The sequence below is a fragment of the Oncorhynchus nerka genome, linkage group LG24 (assembly GCF_034236695.1).
Source record: "Oncorhynchus nerka isolate Pitt River linkage group LG24, Oner_Uvic_2.0, whole genome shotgun sequence".
Taxonomy (NCBI): Eukaryota; Metazoa; Chordata; class Actinopteri; order Salmoniformes; family Salmonidae; genus Oncorhynchus; species Oncorhynchus nerka.
This window is the reverse complement of record NC_088419.1, coordinates 4,338,168-4,363,396: the sequence shown is the minus strand read 5'-3', so window position 1 is coordinate 4,363,396 and position 25,229 is coordinate 4,338,168. Positions and strand designations below refer to the sequence as shown.

At 49.9% G+C, this 25,229-nt stretch overlaps 1 protein-coding gene across 3 annotated transcripts in view; it reads right to left on the bottom strand.

Moving 5' to 3' along the window:
• Window positions 1-25,229, bottom strand: part of mtmr9 (myotubularin related protein 9) — a 99,190-nt gene that overhangs the window by 26,176 nt on the left and 47,785 nt on the right. For 2 of the 3 annotated variants that reach the window (XM_065008558.1, XM_065008559.1), the window contains exon 10: window positions 13,322-13,473. In XM_065008558.1, the coding sequence (XP_064864630.1) occupies window positions 13,322-13,473 (152 nt within the window). Of the gene's footprint in view, window positions 1-13,321; window positions 13,474-21,534; window positions 23,220-25,229 lie in introns of those variants that run through there. The other variant, XM_065008560.1, reaches the window with a different exon arrangement.

Below are 25,229 nucleotides of genomic sequence, written 5' to 3'. Positions count from 1 at the left end.
TACAGTAGGGGGAGTACTGCTCAGTGTGAGGTAATACAGTAGGGGGAGTGCTGCTCAGCGCGTGGTAATACAGTAGGGGGAGGAGCAGCGTAGGGAGGTAATACAGTAGGGGAGTGCTGCTCAGCGTGAGGTAATACAGTAGGGGAGTGCTGCTCAGCGTGAGGTACAGTAGGGGAGTGCTGCTCAGCGTGAGGTAATACAGTAGGGGGAGTGTTGCTCAGCGTGAGGTAATAAAGTAGGGGAAGTGCTGCTCAGCGTGAGGTAATACAGTAGGGGGAGTGCTGCTCAGCGTGAGGTAATACAGTAGGGGAGTGCTGCTCAGCGTGAGGTAATACAGTAGGGGTGTGCTGCTCAGCGTGAGGTAATACAGTAGGGGAGTGCTGCTCAGCGTGAGGTAATACAGTAGGGGAGTGCTGCTCAGCGTGAGGTAATACAGTAGGGGGAGGGCTGCTCAGTGTCAGGTAATACAGTAGGGGGGTGCTGCTCAGCGTGAGGTAATACAGTAGGGGAGTGCTGCTCAGCGTGAGGTAATACAGTAGGGGAGTGCTGAGGTAATACAGTAGGGGAGTGCTGCTCAGCGTGAGGTAATACAGTAGGGAGTGCTGCTCAGCGTGAGGAGGTAATACAGTAGGGGAGTGCTGCTCAGCGTGAGGTAATACCGTAGGGAGCAGTTCTCAGCGTGAGGTAATAAAGTAGGGGAGTGCTGCTCAGCGTGAGGTAATACAGTAGGGGAGTGCTGCTCAGCGTGAGGTAATACAGTAGGGGGAGTGCTGCTCAGCGCGAGGTAATACAGTAGGGGAGTGCTGAGTAATACAGTAGGGGTGTGCTGCTCAGCGTGAGGTAATACAGTAGGGGAGTACTGCTCAGTGTGAGGTAATACAGTAGGGGAGTGCTGCTCAGCGCGTGGTAATACAGTAGGGGGAGGAGCAGCGTGAGGTAATACAGTAGGGGAGTGCTGCTCAGCGTGAGGTAATACAGTAGGGAGTGCTGCTCAGCGTGAGGTAATACAGTAGGGGAGTGCTGCTCAGCGTGAGGTAATACAGTAGGGGAGTGTTGCTCAGCGTGAGGTAATAAAGTAGGGAAGTGCTGCTCAGCGTGAGGTAATACAGTAGGGGAGTGCTGCTCAGCGTGAGGTAATACAGTAGGGGGAGTGCTGCTCAGCGTGAGGTAATACAGTAGGGGGTGTGCTGCTCAGCGTGAGGTAATACAGTAGGGGAGTGCTGCTCAGCGTGAGGTAATACAGTAGGGGAGTGCTGCTCAGCGTGAGGTAATACAGTAGGGGAGTGCTGCTCAGCGTGAGGTAATACAGTAGGGGAGTGCTGCTCAGCGTGAGGTAATACAGTAGGGGGAGTGCTGCTCAGCGTGAGGTAATACAGTAAGGGAAGTGCTGCTCAGCGTGAGGTAATACAGTAAGGGAAGAGCTGCTCAGCGTGAGGTAATACAGTAGGGGGAGTGCTGCTCAGCGTGAGGTAATACAGTAGGGGGAGTGTTGCTCAGCGTGAGGTAATACAGTAGGGGAGTGCTGCTCAGCGTGAGGTAATACAGTAGGGGAGTGCTGCTCAGCGTGAGGTAATACAGTAGGGAGGTGCAGCATGAGGTAATACAGTAGGGGGAGTGCTGCTCAGCGTGAGGTAATACAGTAGGGGAGGTGCAGCGTGAGGTAATACAGTAGGGGAGTGCTGCTCAGCGTGAGGTAATACAGTAGGGGGAGTGCTGCTCGGCGTGAGGTAATACAGTAGGGGGAGTGCTGCTCAGCGTGAGGTAATACAGTAGGGGAGTGCTGCTCAGCGTGAGGTAATACAGTAGGGGAGTGCTGCTCAGTGTCAGGTAATACAGTAGGGGAGTGCTGCTCAGCGTGAGGTAATACAGTAGGGGGAGTGCTGCTCAGCGTGAGGTAATACAGTAGGGGGAGTGCTGAGGTAATACAGTAGGGGAGTGCTGCTCAGCGTGAGGTAATACAGTAGGGAGTGCTGCTTAGCGTGAGGTAATACAGTAGGGGAGTGCTGCCCAGCGTGAGGTAATACAGTAGGGGAGTGCTGCTCAGCGTGAGGTAATACCGTAGGGAGCAGTTCTCAGCGTGAGGTAATAAAGTAGGGGAGTGCTGATCAGCGTGAGGTAATACAGTAGGGGAGTGCTGCTCAGCGTGAGGTAATACAGTAGGGGAGTGCTGCTCAGCGAGGTAATACAGTAGGGGAGTGCTGTTCAGCGTGAGGTAATACAGTAGGGGGGAGGTGCAGCATGAGGGTAATACAGTAGGGGGAGTGCTGCTCAGCGTGAGGTAATACAGTAGGGGGAGTGTTGCTCAGCGTGAGGTAATACAGTAGGGGGAGTGTTGCTCAGCGTGAGGTAATACAGTAGGGGGAGTGCTGCTTAGCGTGAGGTAATACAGTAGGGGGAGTGCTGCTCAGCGTGAGGTAATACAGTAGGGGGAGTGCTGCTCAGCGTGAGGTAATACAGTAGGGGGAGTGCTGCTCAGCGTGAGGTAATACCGTAGGGGGAGCAGTTCTCAGCGTGAGGTAATAAAGTAGGGTGAGTGCTGCTCAGCGTGAGGTAATACAGTAGGGGGAGTGCTGCTCAGCGTGAGGTAATACAGTAGGGGGAGTGCTGCTCAGCGCGAGGTAATACAGTAGGGGGAGTGCTGTTCAGCGTGAGGTAATACAGTAGGGGGGAGGTGCAGCATGAGGGTAATACAGTAGGGGGAGTGCTGCTCAGCGTGAGGTAATACAGTAGGGGGAGTGCTGCTCAGCGTGAGGTAATACAGTAGGGGGAGTGTTGCTCAGCGTGAGGTAATACAGTAGGGGGGAGGTGCAGCGTGAGGTAATACAGTAGGGGGAGTGCTGCTCAGCGTGAGGTAATACAGTAGGGGGAGTGCTGCTCAGCGTGAGGTAAATGAGGTAATACAGTAGGGGAATGCTGCTCAGCATGAGGTAATACAGTAGGGGGAGTGCTGCTCAGCGTGAGGTAATACAGTAGGGGGAGTGCTGCTCAGCGTGAGGTAATACAGTAGGGGGAGGGCTGCTCAGTGTCAGGTAATACAGTAGGGGGTGCTGCTCAGCGTGAGGTAATACAGTAGGGGAGTGCTGCTCAGCGTGAGGTAATACAGTAGGGGGAGTGCTGCTCAGCGTGAGGTAATACAGTAGGGGAGTGCTGCTCAGCGTGAGGTAATACCGTAGGGGAGCAGTTCTCAGCGTGAGGTAATAAAGTAGGGGGAGTGCTGATCAGCGTGAGGTAATACAGTAGGGGGAGTGCTGCTCAGCGTGAGGTAATACAGTAGGGGGAGTGCTGCTCAGCGCGAGGTAATACAGTAGGGGGAGTGCTGTTCAGCGTGAGGTAATACAGTAGGGGGGAGGTGCAGCATGAGGGTAATACAGTAGGGGGAGTGCTGCTCAGCGTGAGGTAATACAGTAGGGGGAGTGTTGCTCAGCGTGAGGTAATACAGTAGGGGGAGTGTTGCTCAGCGTGAGGTAATACAGTAGGGGGAGTGCTGCTTAGCGTGAGGTAATACAGTAGGGGGAGTGCTGCTCAGCGTGAGGTAATACAGTAGGGGGAGTGCTGCTCAGCGTGAGGTAATACAGTAGGGGAGTGCTGCTCAGCGTGAGGTAATACCGTAGGGGAGCAGTTCTCAGCGTGAGGTAATAAAGTAGGGTGAGTGCTGCTCAGCGTGAGGTAATACAGTAGGGGAGTGCTGCTCAGCGTGAGGTAATACAGTAGGGGAGTGCTGCTCAGCGCGAGGTAATACAGTAGGGAGTGCTGTTCAGCGTGAGGTAATACAGTAGGGGAGGTGCAGCATGAGGGTAATACAGTAGGGGAGTGCTGCTCAGCGTGAGGTAATACAGTAGGGGGAGTGCTGCTCAGCGTGAGGTAATACAGTAGGGGAGTGTTGCTCAGCGTGAGGTAATACAGTAGGGGGAGGTGCAGCGTGAGGTAATACAGTAGGGGAGTGCTGCTCAGCGTGAGGTAATACAGTAGGGGAGTGCTGCTCAGCGTGAGGTAAATGAGGTAATACAGTAGGGAATGCTGCTCAGCATGAGGTAATACAGTAGGGGGAGTGCTGCTCAGCATGAGGTAATACAGTAAGGGGAGTGCTGCTCAGCATGAGGTAATACAGTAGGGGAGTGCTGCTCAGCGTGAGGTAATACAGTAGGGGAGTGCTGCTCAGCATGAGGTAATACAGTAGGGGGAGTGCTGCTCAGCGTGAGGTAATACAGTAGGGGAGTGCTGTTCAGCGTGAGGTAATACAGTAGGGGAGTGCTGCTCAGCGTGAGGTAATACAGTAGGGGAGTGCTGCTCAGCGTGAGGTAATACAGTAGGGGAGTGCTGTTCAGCGTGAGGTAATACAGTAGGGGAGTGCTGTTCAGCGTGAGGTAATACAGTAGGGGGAGGTGCAGCATGAGGGTAATACAGTAGGGGGAGTGCTGCTCAGCGTGAGGTAATACAGTAGGGGAGTGCTGCTCAGCGTGAGGTAATACAGTAGGGGGAGGTGCAGCGTGAGGTAATACAGTAGGGGAGTGCTGAGGTAATACAGTAGGGGGAGTGCTGCTCAGCGTGAGGTAATAAGGTAGGGGGAGTGCTGCTCAGCGTGAGGTAATAGAGTAAGGGAGTGCTGCTCAGCGTGAGGTAATACAGTAGGGGTAGTGCTGCTCAGCGTGAGGTAATACAGTAGGGGAGTGCTGCTCAGCGTGAGGTAATACAGTAGGGGAGGTGCAGCGTGAGGTAATACAGTAGGGGGAGTGCTGAGGTAATACAGTAGGGGAGTGCTGCTCAGTGGGAGGTAATACAGTAGGGGGAGTGCTGCTCAGTGGGAGGTAAGCCACAGTGGGGGAGTGCTGCTCAGCGTGAGGTAATACAGTAGGGGAGTGCTGCTCAGCGTGAGGTAATACAGTAGGGGGAGTGCTGCTCAGCGTGAGGTAATACAGTAGAGGAGTGCTGCTCAGCTTGAGGTAATACAGTAGGGGAGTGCTGCTCAGCGTGAGGTAATACAGTAGGGGGAGGTGCAGCGTGAGGTAATACAGTAGGGGAGTGCTGCTCAGCGTGAGGTAATACAGTAGGGGAGTGCTGCTCAGCGTGAGGTAATACCGTAGGGGAGCAGTTCTCAGCGTGAGGTAATAAAGTAGGGGAGTGCTGCTCAGCGTGAGGTAATACAGTAGGGGGGAGTGCTGCTCAGCGTGAGGTAATACATTAGGGGAGTGCTGCTCAGCGCGAGGTAATACAGTAGGGGAGTGCTGTTCAGCGTGAGGTAATACAGTAGGGGAGGTGCAGCATGAGGGTAATACAGTAGGGGGAGTGCTGCTCAGCGTGAGGTAATACAGTAGGGGGAGTGCTGCTCAGCGTGAGGTAATACAGTAGGGGGAGTGTTGCTCAGCGTGAGGTAATACAGTAGGGGGGAGGTGCAGCGTGAGGTAATACAGTAGGGGGAGTGCTGCTCAGCGTGAGGTAATACAGTAGGGGGAGTGCTGCTCAGCGTGAGGTAATACAGTAGGGGAGTGCTGCTCAGCGTGAGGTAATACAGTAGGGGGAGTGCTGCTCAGCGTGAGGTAAGTGAGGTAATACAGTAGGGGAATGCTGCTCAGCATGAGGTAATACAGTAGGGGGAGTGCTGCTCAGCGTGAGGTAATACAGTAGGGGGAGTGCTGCTCAGCATGAGGTAATACAGTAGGGGAGTGCTGCTCAGCGTGAGGTAATACAGTAGGGGAGTGCTGCTCAGCGTGAGGTAATACAGTAGGGGAGTGCTGCTCAGCATGAGGTAATACAGTAGGGGAATGCTGCTCAGCGTGAGGTAATACAGTAGGGGAGTGCTGCTCAGCGTGAGGTAATACAGTAGGGAGTGCTGCTCAGCGTGAGGTAATACAGTAGGGGAGTGCTGCTCAGCGTGAGGTAATACAGTAGGGGAGTGCTGCTCAGCGCGAGGTAATACAGTAGGGGAGTGCTGTTCAGCGTGAGGTAATACAGTAGGGGGGAGGTGCAGCATGAGGGTAATACAGTAGGGGGAGTGCTGCTCAGCGTGAGGTAATACAGTAGGGGGAGTGCTGATCAGCGTGAGGTAATACAGTAGGGGGGAGGTGCAGCGTGAGGTAATACAGTAGGGGGAGTGCTGAGGTAATACAGTAGGGGGAGTGCTGCTCAGCGTGAGGTAATAAGGTAGGGGGAGTGCTGCTCAGCGTGAGGTAATAGAGTAAGGGGAGTGCTGCTCAGCGTGAGGTAATACAGTAGGGGTAGTGCTGCTCAGCGTGAGGTAATACAGTAGGGGGAGTGCTGCTCAGCGTGAGGTAATACAGTAGGGGGGAGGTGCAGCGTGAGGTAATACAGTAGGGGGAGTGCTGAGGTAATACAGTAGGGGGAGTGCTGCTCAGTGGGAGGTAATACAGTAGGGGAGTGCTGCTCAGTGGGAGGTAATACAGTGGGGGAGTGCTGCTCAGCGTGAGGTAATACAGTAGGGGAGTGCTGCTCAGCGTGAGGTAATACAGTAGGGGGAGTGCTGCTCAGCGTGAGGTAATACAGCAGGGGGAGTGCTGCTCAGCGTGAGGTAATACAGTAGGGAGTGCTGCTCAGCGTGAGGTAATACAGTAGGGGAGTGCTGCTCAGCGTGAGGTAATACAGTAGGGGGAGTGCTGCTCAGCGTGAGGTAAGTGAGGTAATACAGTAGGGAATGCTGCTCAGCATGAGGTAATACAGTAGGGGAGTGCTGCTCAGCATGAGGTAATACAGTAGGGGGAGTGCTGCTCAGCGTGAGGTAATACAGTAGGGGAGTGCTGCTCAGCGTGAGGTAATACAGTAGGGGAGTGCTGCTCAGCGTGAGGTAATACAGTAGGGGAGTGCTGCTCAGCGTGAGGTAATACAGTAGGGGGAGTGCTGCTCAGCGCGAGGTAATACAGTAGGGGAGTGCTGTTCAGCGTGAGGTAATACAGTAGGGGAGGTGCAGCATGAGGGTATACAGTAGGGGAGTGCTGCTCAGCGTGAGGTAATACAGTAGGGGAGTGCTGCTCAGCGTGAGGTAATACAGTAGGGGAGGTGCAGCGTGAGGTAATACAGTAGGGGAGTGCTGAGGTAATACAGTAGGGGAGTGCTGCTCAGCGTGAGGTAATAAGGTAGGGGGAGTGCTGCTCAGCGTGAGGTAATAGAGTAAGGGCAGTGCTGCTCAGCGTGAGGTAATACAGTAGGGGTAGTGCTGCTCAGCGTGAGGTAATACAGTAGAGGGAGTGCTGCTCAGCGTGAGGTAATACAGTAGGGGGGAGGTGCAGCGTGAGGTAATACAGTAGGGGGAGTGCTGAGGTAATACAGTAGGGGAGTGCTGCTCAGTGGGAGGTAATACAGTAGGGGGAGTGCTGCTCAGTGGGAGGTAATACAGTGGGGGAGTGCTGCTCAGCGTGAGGTAATACAGTAGGGGAGTGCTGCTCAGCGAGGTAATACAGTAGGGGAGTGCTGTTCAGCGTGAGGTAATACAGTAGGGGGAGGTGCAGCATGAGGGTAATACAGTAGGGGAGTGCTGCTCAGCGTGAGGTAATACAGTAGGGGAGTGCTGCTCAGCGTGAGGTAATACAGTAGGGGGAGGTGCAGCGTGAGGTAATACAGTAGGGGGAGTGCTGAGGTAATACAGTAGGGGAGTGCTGCTCAGCGTGAGGTAATAGAGTAAGGGGAGTGCTGCTCAGCGTGAGGTAATACAGTAGGGGAGTGCTGCTCAGCGTGAGGTAATACAGTAGGGGAGGTGCAGCGTGAGGTAATACAGTAGGGGAGTGCTGCTCAGCGTGAGGTAATACAGTAGGGGGAGTGCTGAGGTAATACAGTAGGGGAGTGCTGCTCAGTGGGAGGTAATACAGTAGGGGGGAGTGCTGCTCAGTGGGAGGTAATACAGTGGGGGAGTGCTGCTCAGCGTGAGGTAATACAGTAGGGGAGTGCTGCTCAGCGTGAGGTAATACAGTAGGGGGAGTGCTGCTCAGCGTGAGGTAATACAGTAGGGGAGTGCTGCTCAGCGTGAGGTAATACAGTAGAGGGAGTGCTGCTCAGCGTGAGGTAATACAGTAGGGGAGTGCTGCTCAGCGTGAGGTAATACAGTAGGGGGAGGTGCAGCGTGAGGTAATACAGTAGGGGAGTGCTGCTCAGCGTGAGGTAATACAGTAGGGGAGTGCTGAGGTAATACAGTAGGGGTGTGCTGCTCAGCGTGAGGTAATACAGTAGGGGAGTGCTGCTCAGCGTGAGGTAATACAGTAGGGGAGGTGCAGCGTGAGGTAATACAGTAGAGGAGTGCTGCTCAGCGTGAGGTAATACAGTAGGGGAGTGCTGCTCAGCGTGAGGTAATACAGTAGAGGAACAGCTACTCAGCGTGAGGTAATACAGTAGGGGAGTGCTGCTCAGTGTCAGGTAATACAGTAGGGGAGGTGCAGCGTGAGGTAATACAGTAGGGGGAGGTGCAGCGTGAGGTAATACAGTAGAGGGAGGTGCAGCGTGAGGTAATACAGTAGGGGGAGTGCTGCTCAGCGTGAGGTAATACAGTAGGGGAGTGCTGCTCAGCGTGAGGTAATACAGTAGGGGGAGTGCTGCTCAGCGTGAGGTAATACAGTAGGAGGAGGTGCAGCGTGAGGTAATACAGTAGGGGGAGGTGCAGCGTGAGGTAATACAGTAGGGGGGGGAGTGCTGCTCAGCGTGAGGTAATACAGTAGGGGAGTGCTGCTCGGCGTGAGGTAATACAGTAGGGGGAGTGCTGCTCAGCGTGAGGTAATACAGTAGGGGGAGTGCTGCTCAGCGTGAGGTAATACTGTAGGGGAGTGCTGCTCAGCGTGAGGTAATACAGTAGGGGAGGTGCAGCGTGAGGTAATACAGTAGGGGGAGTGCTGAGGTAATACAGTAGGGGAGTGCTGCTCAGTGGGAGGTAATACAGTAGGGGAGTGCTGCTCAGCGTGAGGTAATACAGTAGGGGGAGTGCTGCTCAGCGTGAGGTAATACAGTAGGGGGCGTGCTGCTCAGCGTGAGGTAATACAGTAGGGGGAGTGCTGCTCAGCGTGAGGTAATACAGTAGGGGGAGTGCTGCTTAGCGTGAGGTAATACAGTAGGGGGAGTGCTGCTCAGCGTGAGGTAATACAGTAGAGGGAGTGCTGCTCAGCGTGAGGTAATACAGTAGGGGGAGTGCTGCTCAGTGTGAGGTAATACAGTAGGGGGAGTGCTGCTCAGCATGAGGTAATACAGTAGGGGGGAGGTGCAGCGTGAGGTAATACAGTAGGGGGAGTGCTGCTCAGCGTGAGGTAATACAGTAGGGGAACAGCTACTCAGCGTGAGGTAATACAGTAGGGGGAGTGCTGCTCAGTGTCAGGTAATACAGTAGGGGGTGCTGCTCAGTGTGAGGTAATACAGTAGGGGAGTGCTGCTCAGCGTGAGGTAATACAGTAGGGGGAGTGCTGCTCAGCGTGAGGTAATACAGTAGGGGAACAGCTACTCAGCGTGAGGTAATACAGTAGGGGAGTGCTGCTCAGCGTGAGGTAATACAGTAGGGGGGAGTGCTGCTCAGCGTGAGGTAATACAGTAGGGGAGTGCTGCTCAGCGTGAGGTAATACAGTAGGGGGAGTGCTGCTCAGCGTGAGGTAATACAGTAGGGGGAGTGCTGCTCAGCGTGAGGTAATACAGTAGGGGAGTGCTGCTCAGCGTGAGGTAATACAGTAGGGGGAGTGCTGCTCAGCGTGAGGTAATACAGTAGGGGGAGTGTTGCTCAGCATGAGGTAATACAGTAGGGGGAGTGTTGCTCAGCGTGAGGTAATACAGTAGGGGAATGCTGCTCAGCGTGAGGTAATACAGTAGGGGGAGTGCTGCTCAGCGTGAGGTAATACAGTAGGGGGAGTGTTGCTCAGCGTGAGGTAATACAGTAGGGGGAGTGCTGCTCAGCATGAGGTAATACAGTAGGGGGAGTGTTGCTCAGCGTGAGGTAATACAGTAGGGGGAGTGCTGTTCAGCATGAGGTAATACAGTAGGGGGAGTGCTGCTCAGCGTGAGGTAATACAGTGGGGGGAGTGTTGCTCAGCGTGAGGTAATACAGTAGGGGGAGTGCTGCTCAGCGTGAGGTAATACAGTAGGGGGAGTGCTGCTCAGCGTGAGGTAATACAGTAGGGGGAGTGCTGCTCAGCGTGAGGTAATACAGTAGGGGGAGTGCTGCTCAGCGTGAGGTAAGTGAGGTAATACAGTAGGGGAATGCTGCTCAGCATGAGGTAATACAGTAGGGGGAGTGCTGCTCAGCATGAGGTAATACAGTAGGGGGAGTGCTGCTCAGCGTGAGGTAATACAGTAGGGGGAGTGCTGCTCAGCATGAGGTAATACAGTAGGGGGAGTGCTGCTCAGCGTGAGGTAATACAGTAGGGGGAATGCTGCTCAGCATGAGGTAATACAGTAGGGGGAATGCTGCTCAGCATGAGGTAAGTGAGGTAATACAGTAGGGGAAGTGCTGCTCAGCGTGAGGTAATACAGTAGGGGGAATGCTGCTCAGCGTGAGGTAATACAGTAGGGGGAATGCTGCTCAGCGTGAGGTAAGTGAGGTAATACAGTAGGGGAATGCTGCTCAGCGTGAGGTAATACAGTAGGGGGAGTGCTGCTCAGCGTGAGGTAATACAGTAGGGGGAGTGCTGCTCAGCATGGGGTAATACAGTAGGGGGAGTGCTGCTCAGCGTGAGGTAATACAGTAGGGGGAGTGTTGCTCAGCGTGAGGTAATACAGTAGGGGGAGTGCTGCTCAGCGTGAGGTAATACAGTAGAGGGAATGCTGCTCAGCGTGAGGTAATACAGTAGGGCGAGTGCTGCTCGGCGTGAGGTAATACAGTAGGGGGAGTGCTGAGGTAATACAGTAGGGGGAGTGCTGCTCAGCGTGAGGTAATACAGTAGGGGGAGTGCTGCTCAGCATGAGGTAATACAGTAGGGGAATGCTGCTCAGCGTGAGGTAATACAGTAGGGGGAGTGCTGCTCAAATGGAATATTCTATGTGTTCTCCACTGTCGTCCTCACAAGAACGTATTCAAGAGAACATTGTTGGAGAATGCACTCTGAGCATGAGACTGTGGAGCACGGTAGCATGCATATTGAGAAACACCCATGGATTTTGTGTTGTGGATATGTGGTGGTAGAGTAGTGTCCTGAGGGAATGGTAGGTAGCCTAGTGGTTAGAGCGTTGGACTAGTAACCGGAAGGGTTCTAGATCGAATCCCCGAGCTGTCGTTCTGCCCCTGAACAAGGCAGTTAACCCACTGTTCCTAGGCCGTCATTGTCATTTTGTTCTTAACTGACTTGCCTAGTTAAATAATGTGAAATATAATAATAAACCCCAGGAAGAGTAGATGCTGCCTTGGCAGGAACTAATGGGGATCCATAATAAACCCCAGGAAGAGTAGCTGCTGCCTTGACAGGAACTAATGGGGATCCATAATAAACCCCAGGAAGAGTAGCTGCTGCCTTGGCAGGAACTAATGGGGATCCATAATAAACCCCAGGAAGAGTAGCTGCTGCCTTGGCAGGAACTAATGGGGATCCATAATAAACCCCAGGAAGAGTAGCTGCTGCCTTGGCAGGAACTAATGGGGATCCATAATAAACCCCAGGAAGAGTAGCTGCTGCCTTGGCAGGAACTAATGGGGATCCATAATAAACCCCAGGAAGAGTAGCTGCTGCCTTGGCAGGAACTAATGGGGATCCATAATAAACCCCAGGAAGAGTAGCTGCTGCCTTGGCAGGAACTAATGTGGATTCATAATAAACCCCAGGAAGAGTAGCTGCTGCCTTGACAGGAACTAATGGGGATCCATAATAAACCCCAGGAAGAGTAGCTGCTGCCTTGGCAGGAACTAATGGGGATCCATAATAAACCCCAGGAAGAGTAGCTGCTGCCTTGGCAGGAACTAATGGGGATCCATAATAAACCCCAGGAAGAGTAGCTGCTGCCTTGGCAGGAACTAATGTGGATTCATAATAAACCCCAGGAAGAGTAGCTGCTGCCTTGACAGGAACTAATGGGGATCCATAATAACCCCCAGGAAGAGTAGCTGCTGCCTTGGCAGGAACTAATGGGGATCCATAATAAACCCCAGGAAGAGTAGCTGCTGTCCTTGGCAGGAACTAATGGGGATCCATAATAAACCCCAGGAAGAGCAACTGCTGCCGTGGCAGGAACTAATGGGGATCCATAATAAACCCCAGGAAGAGTAGCTGCTGTCCTTGGCAGGAACTAATGGGGATCCATAATAAACCCCAGGAAGAGCAACTGCTGCCTTGGCAGGAACTAATGGGGATCCATAATAAACCCCAGGAAGAGTAGCTGCTGACTTGGCAGGAACTAATGGGGATCCATAATAAACCCCAGGAAGAGTAGCTGCTGCCTTGACAGGAACTAATGGGGATCCATAATAAACCCCAGGAAGAGTAGCTGCTGCCTTGGCAGGAACTAATGGGGATCCATAATAAACCCCAGGAAGAGTAGCTGCTGCCTTGACATGAACTAATGGGGATCCATAATAAACCCCAGGAAGAGTAGCTGCTGCCTTGGCAGGAACTAATGGGGATCCATAATAAACCCCAGGAAGAGTAGCTGCTGCCTTGACAGGAACTAATGGGGATCCATAATAAACCCCAGGAAGAGTAGCTGCTGCCTTGGCAGGAACTAATGGGGATCCATAATAAACCCCAGGAAGAGTAGCTGCTGCCTTGGCAGGAACTAATGGGGATCCATAATAAACCCCAGGAAGAGTAGCTGCTGCCTTGGCAGGAACTAATGGGGATCCATAATAAACCCCAGGAAGAGTAGCTGCTGCCTTGGCAGGAACTAATGAGGATCCATAATAAACCTCAGGAAGAGTAGCTGCTGCCTTGGCAGGAACTAATGGGGATCCATAATAAACCCCAGGAAGAGTAGCTGCTGCCTTGGCAGGAACTAATGGGGATCCATAATAAACCTCAGGAAGAGTAGCTGCTGCCTTGGCAGGAACTAATGGGGATCCATAATAAATACAGATACTAAGAGAAAGAAAAAGGAAGAGAGGAAGTGGAAGAGGTCATACTGAGAAGTGAACAAGAAACTAAGAAAAGGGAGGGCAGCTGGAATAGACGAACACTTTTTGTTTTGAAAGTCCTATTTTTTGTGAAATTGTAAAAAAATAAAAATAAATGCAAAGTGTAAAAAATGAACAACTCTCACACAAAAATGTAGTTTGGAATATTAGATGTTGCTAGTCGTGCGTCCGAGTAAGTCAGTGTCGAGCTCCCCTAAACCCATTCTACTCGTGAACCATCCAAAACAGAACACCGACCTGGGAGTAAGGCAGAACATTTGGGGTCAGGGGTTAGGAATGGAGCCAGGTTCTTACCTTCCCATAGTAGCAGGCTCTGAGGGGCTACGGAGGGCCATATAACCAGACAGTTGGCCTCGTAGAGCGGGTTAGACAGCCTCTCCACCTCCTGGGGCCGGTTCACCCACGACCACAGAGAGACTGTCTTCTGAGACAGGTTCAACTTAGACCTGGGGGGGAATAGGAGATATTCAAAACAGAGAAAAATGTCCTCCTGTGTGCTACCTATATCCCATCACTAGAATCCCCATTAATGAAGACAGCTTCTCCATCCTGGAGGAGGAAATCAATCATTTCCAGGCCCAGGGACATGTACTAGTCTGTGGCGACCTAAATGCCAGAACTGGACAAGAACCTGACACCCTCAGCACACAGGGGGACAAACACTTACCTGCAGGTGACAGCATCCCCTCTTCCATTGGTACAACTACAACGTAACCAACAAAAACGGGTCATAACGCTTGCAGCTCTGTCAGACGTTGGGTATGTACATAGTCAATGGCTCTGAGGGGAATCCTACGGTAGGTACACCTATAGCTCATCTCTTGGCAATAGCACAGTAGACTACTTTATCACTGACCTCAACCCGGAGTCTCTCAGAGCGTTCACAGTCAGCACACTGACTGCCTTATCAGATCACAGCGAACTTACAGTCTACTTGAACATCTACTGACTGCCTTATCAGATCACAGCGAACTTACAGTCTACTTGAACATCTACTGACTGCCTTATCAGATCACAGCAAACTCACAGTCTACTTGAACATCCACTGACTGCCTTATCAGATCACAGCAAACTCACAGTCTACTTGAACATCCACTGACTGCCTTATCAGATCACAGCAAACTCACAGTCTACTTGAACATCCACTGACTGCCTTATCAGATCACAGCAAACTCACAGTCTACTTGAACATCCACTGACTGCCTTATCAGATCACAGCAAACTCACAGTCTACTTGAACATCCACTGACTGCCTTATCAGATCACAGCAAACTCACAGTCTACTTGAACATCCACTGACTGCCTTATCAGATCACAGCAAACTCACAGTCTACTTGAACATCCACTGACTGCCTTATCAGATCACAGCAAACTCACAGTCTACTTGAACATCCACTGACTGCCTTATCAGATCACAGCAAACTCACAGTCTACTTGAACATCCACTGACTGCCTTATCAGATCACAGCAAACTCACAGTCTACTTGAACATCCACTGACTGCCTTATCAGATCACAGCAAACTCACAGTCTACTTGAACATCCACTGACTGCCTTATCAGATCACAGCAAACTCACAGTCTACTTGAACATCCACTGACTGCCTTATCAGATCACAGCAAACTCACAGTCTACTTGAACATCCACTGACTGCCTTATCAGATCACAGCAAACTCACAGTCTACTTGAACATCCACTGACTGCCTTATCAGATCACAGCAAACTCACAGTCTACTTGAACATCCACTGACTGCCTTATCAGATCACAGCAAACTCACAGTCTACTTGAACATCCACTGACTGCCTTATCAGATCACAGCAAACTCACAGTCTACTTGAACATCCACTGACTGCCTTATCAGATCACAGCAAACTCACAGTCTACTTGAACATCCACTGACTGCCTTATCAGATCACAGCAAACTCACAGTCTACTTGAACATCCACTGACTGCCTTATCAGATCACAGCAAACTCACAGTCTACTTGAACATCCACTGACTGCCTTATCAGATCACAGCAAACTCACAGTCTACTTGAACATCCACTGACTGCCTTATCAGATCACAGCAAACTCACAGTCTACTTGAACATCTACTGACTGCCTTATCAGATCACAGCAAACTCACAGTCTACTTGAACATCCACTGACTGCCTTATCAGATCACAGCAAACTCACAGTCTACTTGAACATCTACTGACTGCCTTATCAGATCACAGCAAACTCACAGTCTACTTGAACATCCACTGACTGCCTTATCAGATCACAGCAAACTCACAGTCTACTTGAACATCCACTGACTGCCTTATCAGATCACAGCAAACTCACAGTCTACTTGAACATCCACTGACTGCCTTATCAGATCACAGCAAACTCACAGTCTACTTGAACATCCACTGACTGCCTTATCAGATCACAGCAAACTCACAGTCTACTTGAACATCCACTGACTGCCTTATCAGATCACAGCAAACTCACAGTCTACTTGAACATCTACTGACTGCCTTATCAGATCACAGCAAACTCACAGTCTACTTGAACATCCACTGACTGCCTTATCCAATCATTATAATTGAAGAATCCAGACTAATCATTTGGAAAATTGGAAAATTCTAAACAACAACAGGAAGGAGTTATCTATCCAAAACGGAGATGTATGGGTAAACCACTTCTCCAATCTTTTGGGCTCTTTAACAAAGAACAGCAAAAATATATACATGATCAAATACAAAATGTTAGTCAACTATTAAAGACTACCAGAACGCACTAGATTCTCCAATTACATTGAATAAACTGCAGGACAAAATACAAAACCCTCCAACCCAAAAAGGACTGTGGTGTTGATGGTATGCAAAATTATAAAATACAAAATTCCAATTGGCAATACTTAAACTCTAACATCATCCTTAGGTTTGGTCTTTGGACTGCCGGGTTGGAGCGAGCGGTCGCATCTGCACTCGGTCCGCAGGTAGTATTACATTTCATTACATTTCATTATAGTTATAGTTATAGTACAACGGTTTGATTTGTCTAATCTTAGCAATTTCTTCTTAGCTAGCTACATAGCCGTCTTTGTATCATAGATAATTGCGTAATTATCGTATTTCGTCATCCTAACGCAGTCTACACTGCCCTGCAGCTAGCCAGCTAGCTAACGTCCACCGTTAGCTAGTCCACCGTCTACCGATTAGCAACGGTTTGATTTGTCTAATCTTAGCAATTTCTTCTTAGCTAGCTACATAGCCGTCTTTGTATCATAGATAATTGCGTAATTATCGTATTTCGTCGTCCTAACGCAGTCTACACTGCCCTGCAGCTAGCCAGCTAGCTAACGTCCACCGTTAGCTAGTCCACCGTCTACCGATTAGCAGCACAACTATTACACTCAACTGAACGACTTGATTAGTGTAGTGTTAGCTAGCTACATAGTTGTCTTTGCTGTCTTCGTATCCAAGATAATTGTGTAGTTTAGAGTGTGTAGTTTTAGAGTGATTATCTTAATTTACCGAGGTTAGCTAGCCAGCTATTTGTCGTCCTTAACGTAGGAGACACTGCTAGCTAGCCAACAGCTAGCCAACGTCTTCCGAACAGAACTTCCGCACTCAACAATCCGGTCGCATCTCGCTTCGCTCCACAGGTAGTATCACATTTTTCATTTCATTTCATTACAGTACAACGGCTTGATTTGTTTGATCGTAGCTAGCTACATAGCTAGCTACATAGCCGTCTTTGTATCAAAGATAATTGTGTAGTCTTGAGCGATTTCCTAGGTTAGCTAGCCGGCTATTGTCGTTCTTTTAACGCAACGTAATGTAATCAACACTGCTAGCTAGCCATCTAGCCCCGAATAGCAGCACAGTAGAAACTATTACACTCAACGGAACGACTTGATTAGTGTAGTGTCAACAACGCAGACACTGCCAGCTAGCCTACATAGTCAACAACGCAGCCTCTGCCAGCTAGCCTACTTCAGCAGTACTGTATCATTTTAATCATTTTAGTCAATAAGATTCTTGCTACGTAAGCTTAACTTTCTGAACACTCGAGACGTGTAGTCCACTTGTCATTCCAATCTCCTTTGCATTAGCGTAGCCTCTTCTGTAGCCTGTCAACTATGTGTCTGTCTATCCCTGTTCTCTCCTCTCTGCACAGACCATACAAACGCTCCACACCGCGTGGCCGCGGCCACCCTAATCTGGTGGTCCCAGCGCGCACGACCCACGTGGAGTTCCAGGTCTCCGGTAGCCTCTGGAACTGCCGATCTGCGGCCAACAAGGCAGAGTTCATCTCAGCCTATGCCCCCCTCCAGTCCCTCGACTTCTTGGCACTGACGGAAACATGGATCACCACAGACAACACTGCTACTCCTACTGCTCTCTCTTCGTCTGCCCACGTGTTCTCGCACACCCCGAGAGCTTCTGGTCAGCGGGGTGGTGGCACCGGGATCCTCATCTCTCCCAAGTGGTCATTCTCTCTTTCTCCCCTTACACATCTGTCTATCGCCTCCTTTGAATTCCATGCTGTCACAGTTACCAGCCCTTTCAAGCTTAACATCCTTATCATTTATCGCCCTCCAGGTTCCCTCGGAGAGTTCATCAATGAGCTTGATGCCTTGATAAGCTCATTTCCTGAGGACGGCTCACCTCTCACAGTTCTGGGCGACTTTAACCTCCCCACGTCTACCTTTGACTCATTCCTCTCTGCCTCCTTCTTTCCACTCCTCTCCTCTTTTGACCTCACCCTCTCACCTTCCCCCCCTACTCACAAGGCAGGAAATACGCTCGACCTCAACTTTACTAGATGCTGTTCTTCCACTAACCTCATTGCAACTCCCCTCCAAGTCTCCGACCACTACCTTGTATCCTTTTCCCTCTCGCTCTCATCCAACACTTCCCACACTGCCCCTACTCGGATGGTATCGCGCCGTCCCAACCTTCGCTGTCTCTCCCCCGCTACTCTCTCCTCTTCCATCCTATCATCTCTTCCCTCTGCTCAAACCTTCTCCAACCTATCTCCTGATTCTGCCTCCTCAACCCTCCTCTCCTCCCTTTCTGCATCCTTTGACTCTCTATATCCCCTATCCTCCAGGCCGGCTCGGTCCTCCCCTCCCGCTCCGTGGCTCGACGACTCATTGCGAGCTCACAGAACAGGGCTCCGGGCAGCCGAGCGGAAATGGAGGAAAACTCGCCTCCCTGCGGACCTGACATCCTTTCACTCCCTCCGCTCTACATTTTCCTCTTCTCTCTCTGCTACTAAAGCCACTTTCTACCACTCTAAATTCCAAGCATCTGCCTCTAACCCTAGGAAGCTCTTTGCAACCTTCTCCTCCCTCCTGAATCCTCCTCCCCCTCCCCCCTCCTCCCTCTCTGCAGATGACTTCGTCAACCATTTTGAAAAGAAGGTCGACGACATCCGATCCTCGTTTGCTAAGTCAAACGACACCGCTGGTTCTGCTCACACTGCCCTACCCTGTGCTCTGACCTCTTTCTCCCCTCTCTCTCCAGATGACATCTCGCGTCTTGTGACGGCCGGCCGCCCAACAACCTGCCCGCTTGACCCTATCCCCTCCTCTCTTCTCCAGACCATTTCCGGAGACCTTCTCCCTTACCTCACCTCGCTCATCAACTCATCCCTGACCGCTGGCTACGTCCCTTCCGTCTTCAAGAGAGCGAGAGTTGCACCCCTTCTGAAAAAACCTACACTCGATCCCTCCGATGTCAACAACTACAGACCAGTATCCCTTCTTTCTTTTCTCTCCAAAACTCTTGAACGTGCCGTCCTTGGCCAGCTCTCCCGCTATCTCTCTCAGAATGACCTTCTTGATCCTAATCAGTCAGGTTTCAAGACTAGTCATTCAACTGAGACTGCTCTTCTCTGTATCACGGAGGCGCTCCGCACTGCTAAAGCTAACTCTCTCTCCTCTGCTCTCATCCTTCTAGACCTATCGGCTGCCTTCGATACTGTGAACCATCAGATCCTCCTCTCCACCCTCTCCGAGTTGGGCATCTCCGGCGCGGCCCACGCTTGGATTGCGTCCTACCTGACAGGTCGCTCCTACCAGGTGGCGTGGCGAGAATCCGTCTCCACACCACGTGCTCTCAGCACTGGTGTCCCCCAGGGCTCTGTTCTAGGCCCTCTCCTATTCTCGCTATACACCAAGTCACTTGGCTCTGTCATAACCTCACATGGTCTCTCCTATCATTGCTATGCAGACGACACACAATTAATCTTCTCCTTTCCCCCTTCTGATGACCAGGTGGCGAATCGCATCTCTGCATGTCTGGCAGACATATCAGTGTGGATGACGGATCACCACCTCAAGCTGAACCTCGGCAAGACGGAGCTGCTCTTCCTCCCGGGGAAGGACTGCCCGTTCCATGATCTCGCCATCACGGTTGACAACTCCATTGTGTCCTCCTCCCAGAGCGCTAAGAACCTTGGCGTGATCCTGGACAACACCCTGTCGTTCTCAACTAACATTAAGGCGGTGGCCCGTTCCTGTAGGTTCATGCTCTACAACATCCGCAGAGTACGACCCTGCCTCACACAGGAAGCGGCGCAGGTCCTAATCCAGGCACTCGTCATCTCCCGTCTGGATTACTGCAACTCGCTGTTGGCTGGGCTCCCTGCCTGTGCCATTAAACCCCTACAACTCATCCAGAACGCCGCAGCCCGTCTGGTGTTCAACCTTCCCAAGTTCTCTCACGTCACCCCGCTCCTCCGCTCTCTCCACTGGCTTCCAGTTGAAGCTCGCATCCGCTACAAGACCATGGTGCTTGCCTACGGAGCTGTGAGGGGAACGGCACCTCAGTACCTCCAGGCTCTGATCAGGCCCTACACCCAAACAAGGGCACTGCGTTCATCCACCTCTGGCCTGCTCGCCTCCCTACCACTGAGGAAGTACAGTTCCCGCTCAGCCCAGTCAAAACTGTTCGCTGCTCTGGCCCCCCAATGGTGGAACAAACTCCCTCACGACGCCAGGACAGCGGAGTCAATCACCACCTTCCGGAGACACCTGAAACCCCACCTCTTTAAGGAATACCTAGGATAGGATAAAGTAATCCCTCTCACCCCCCTTAAAAGATTTAGATGCACTACTGTTCCACTGGATGTCATAAGGTGAATGCACCAATTTGTAAGTCGCTCTGGATAAGAGCGTCTGCTAAATGACTTAAATGTAAATGTAAATGTATTTTCCGGAATATTTGGAACCAAGGACTGATCACTCCAATCCACAAAAGACTAAATAAATTTGACCCAAAAAACTACCATGGAATATGCGTCAACAGCAACCTTGGGAAAATCCTCTGCACTATCAGACTCGTACATTTCCTCAGTGGAAAAAAAAAATGTACTGAACAAATGCCAAATTGGCTTCATACCAAATTACCGTCCGACAGACCACATATTCACCCTGCACACTCTAATTGACAAACAAAAACAAAACAAAGGCAAAGTCTTCTAATGTCTTGTTGATTTCAAAAAAGCTTTTGACTTTGGCATGAGGGTCTTTTCCACAAATTGGTGGAAAGTGGTGTTGGGGGAAAAACATACACCATTATAAAATCCATGTACACAAACATCCATTTCTTTCCACAGGGCCGGGGCGTGAGACAGGGATGCAGCTTAAGCCCAACCCTCTTCAACATATATATCAACGAATTGGCGAGGGCACTAGAACAGTCTGTAGCACCTGGCCTGACCCTACTAATGTTTGCTGATGATCTGGTGCTTCTGTCCCAAACCAAGGAGGGCCTACAGCAAGCAGCACCTAGATCTTCTACACAGATTCTGTCAGACCTGAGCCCTGAGAGACCTGGGCCCTGAGAGACCTGGGCCCTGAGAGACCTGGGCCCTGACAGTAAATCTCAGTAAGACCAAAATAATGGTGTTCCAAAAAAAAGAAGGTCCAGTTACCAGGACAACAAATACAAATTCCACCTAGACACCGTCTTCCCAGAGCACACAAATAACTATACATATCTTGGCCTAAACATCAACACCACAGGTAACTTCCACAAAGCTGTGAACGATCTGAGAGACAAGGCAAGAAGGGCCTTCTACGCAATCAAAAGGAACATAAAAGTTGACATACCAATTAGGATCTGGCTAAAAATACTTGAATAATTTATAGAACCCATTGCCCTTTATGGTTGTGAGGTCTGGGATCTGCTCACCAACCAATAATTCACAAAATGGGACAAACACCAAATTGAAACTCTGCACGCAGAATTCTGCACAAATATCCTCTGTGTACAACGCAAAACACCAAATAATGCATCCAGATACCTGCTAATGATCAAAATACAGAAAGAAGCCGTTAAATTCAACAAAGCAAAATAACAAAGCCATCACCTACAGAGAGATGAACCTGGAGAAGAGTCCCCTAAGCAAGCTGGTCCTGGGACTCTGTTCACAGACACAAACAGACCCCACAGAGCCCCAGGACAGCAGCACAATTAGACCCAACCAAATCATGAGAAAACAAAAAGATAATTACTTGACACATTGGAAAGAATTTTTATTTTATTTTTTTATTTCACCTTTATTTTAACAAAAAAACAGAGCAAACTAGAATGTTATTTGGCCGTAAACAGAGAGTACACATTGGCAGAATACCTGACCACTGTGACTGACCCAAACTTAAGGAAAGCTTTGACTATGTACAGACTCAGTGAGCATAGCCTTGCTATTGAGAAAGGCCACCGTAAGCAGACGTGGCTCTCAAAAGAAGACAGGCTATGTGCACATTGCCCACAAAATGAGGTGGAAACTGAGCTGCACTTCCTAACCTCCTGCCAAATGTACGACCATATTAGAGAGACATTTTTCTCTCAGATTACAGAGACCCACAAAGATTTAGAAAACAAATCAAAATTTGATAAAACTCCCATATCTACTGGGTGAAATTCCACAGTGTGCCATCACAGCAGCAAGATTTGTGACCTGTTGCCACAAGAAAAGGTCAACCAGTGAAGAACAAACAACCATTGTAAATACAACCCATATTTATGCTTATTTAACTTCCTTTTTGTCCTTTGACTATTTGCACATCATTACAACACAGTATACAGACATATGACATTTAAAATGTATTTTCGATTCTTATGGAACTTTTGTGTTTACTGTACATTTTGTGTGTGTTTATTTTACTATTGTTGATCTATTTCACTTGCTTTGGCTTTGTTAACATATGTTTCCCTAAAGCCCTGTGCTTGATTAGCTTCCACCGAGGCTAGAACCCGGGACCTCTGCCTCGCAAAACACACGTGACCACCTGCTTAGCAACGTCTTAGCCAACGTTGCTTAGCAACGTCTTAACTAGGTTACCAAAAAGCTAGGCGTTACAATAGAACGGGTGGAGACATTTCAAGCTGGGAAGTGAGGTCGCGAATCTGACTCTGTTACATCTGACATGATAGATCAGACGCAGGGTATATCGAGGAGAGAGATCTGTAGAAAGAATGTGCTGGGTGGACGGGAGGAGAGCACCGTGTTGACATAGGGGAGACAGATGGACATCTGTGGATTAGGTGAAGGAGGGGTTGAGGTCAGGAGGTCAGGTCAGATCCCCTGAAGGGAGTAATACGGGTTTAGTATCCTGTTACTCTTTTCCTGTAGAACATAAGATGAACGGATTGGAGAGGAGCGTCTTCAGTGGGATATATATACACTGCTCAAAGAAATAAAGGGAACACTTAAACACAATGTAACTCCAAGTCAATCACACTTCTGTGAAATCAAACTGTCCACTTAGGAAGCAACACTGATTGACAATAAATTGCACATGCTGTTGTGCAAATGGAATAGACAACAGGTGGAAATTATAGGCAATTAGCAAGACACCCCCAATAAAGGAGTGGTTCTGCAGGTGGTGACCACAGCCCACTTCTCAGTTCCTATGCTTCCTGGCTGATGTTTTGGTCACTTTTGAATGCTGGCGGTGCTTTCACTCTAGTGGTAGCATGAGACGGAGTCTACAACCCACACAAGTGGCTCAGGTAGTGCAGCTCATCCAGGATGGCACATCAATGCGAGCTGTGGCAAGAAGGTTTGCTGTGTCTGTCAGCGTAGTGTCCAGAGCATGGAGGCGCTACCAGGAGACAGGCCAGTACATCAGGAGACGTGGAGGAGGCCGTAGGAGGGCAACAACCCAGGAGCAGGACCGCTACCTAATTACAGCTTTACAGAACCTTTGGGAAGAATTAAACTTGGTTAAGGCTTCTCTAGTGTCCGTGAGTTATTTACTCTGAACAATGAGAAACCAACAGCAGTGATGAAGTCCATCTGTCCTGCATATTATTAATATTAGCTCTCTGTGTACATCCAAGGGCCAGCCATGCTGCCCTGTTCTGAGGGCAAGCCTTGCTGCCCTGTTCTGAAGGCCAGCCATGCTGCCCTGTTCTGAGGGCAAGCCTTGCTGCCCCGTTCTGAAGGCCAGCCTTGCTGCCCTGTTCTGAGCCAATTGCAATTTTCCTTTGTTGTGGCACCGGACCAAACGACTGAACAGTAGTCCAGATCAGACAAAACTAGGTAGAAGAAGGTAGAAACTAGGGCCTGTAGGACCTGCCTTGTTGATAGTGTTGTTAAGAAGGTAGAAACTAGGTCCTGTAGGACCTGCCTTGTTAATAGTGTTGTTAAGAAGGTAGAAACTAGGTCCTGTAGGACCTGCCTTGTTAATAGTGTTGTTAAGAAGGTAGAAACTAGGGCCTGTAGGACCTGCCTTGTTGATAGTGTTGTTAAGAAGGTAGAAACTAGGTCCTGTAGGACCTGCCTTGTTGATAGTGTCGATAAGAAGGTAGAAACTAGGGCCTGTAGGACCTGCCTTGTTAATAGTGTTGTTAAGAAGGTAGAAACTAAGGTGGAGCAGCGCTTTATCATGGACAGACTTCTCCCCATCTTAGCTACTGTTCTATCAATATGTTTTGACCACGAAGGTTCACAATCTAGTGTTACTCCAAGCAGTTTAGTCACCTCAACTTGCTCAATTTCCACATGATTCATTACGCGTTTTAGTTGAGATTTAATATGAGACCAGCTAGGAGCTATCTGTCCCAAATGAAACCCATCCCGGCTTTCAAAAGTACACACACATAAGAACCAAGTAACTAAGAGTGGTAAGTGGGCCTTGTCTGCTGGAGCAGCCCTGAGTGACAAGTCTACATCCCAAATGGCACCCTATTGCTTATATAGTGCACTACTTTAGACCAGAGACCTATGGAACCCTATTCCCTATATAGTGCACTACTTTAGACCAGAGCCCTATATAGTACACTACTTTAGACCAGAACCCTATTCCCTACATAGTGCACTACTTTTGACCAGAGCCCTATGGAACCCTATTCCCTATATAGTGCACTACTTTAGACCAGAGCCCTATTCCCTACATAGTACACTACTTTAGACCAGAACCCTATTCCCTACATAGTGCACTACTTTAGACCAGAGCCCTATGGAACCCTATTCCCTATATAGTGCACTACTTTAGACCAGGACATGTGCACTATAAAGGGAATAGTGTTCCATTTGGGATGCAGTCCACCTTAGAGGGACTGCCTTTAAAAAGCAACAAGCCTTTGAAAATGGCCTATGTGGCATTGTTATGAGTCAGGAAAGTTATTCTAACGTCAAAATGGACTACAAAGCGTAACTAGAATACATTTGTTTTTGATTTGACGATGTACATTTGCTGCACCAAAACACCTTAGTACGATGTTTTAGTTGGGCAATTTGACATATTTGGGGGAAAAAAATACCAAAATGAATTATCTTAGATTCATTCTTGGGATTTTGAGGATGTGAAATACGCAGTGCTTCAAACATCATTAACCGGATACACACCTACAACACTGAAATCTTTATTAAAATGTTTATGAGCAACGTGCCAAATCGGCATGTTCAGCGGCTCTTTAAATCCGTATTAGTGTCTGACTTAGGGGTAACTTGAGCAGTGACTTGTGTATCCCCAGTCCCTTGCAGTGAACAGAGATTCTCCCCTGTAGAACACGCTCTCTCTCTGGCTGACCAGGTCTGAGGTAACACTGACCTGCGTGTGATTGGCTGACCAGGTCTGAGGTAACGCTGACCTGCGTGTGATTGGCTGACCAGGTCTGAGGTAACGCTGACCTGCGTGTGATTGGCTGACCAGGTCTGAGGTAACGCTGACCTGCGTGTGATTGGCTGACCAGGTCTGAGGTAACGCT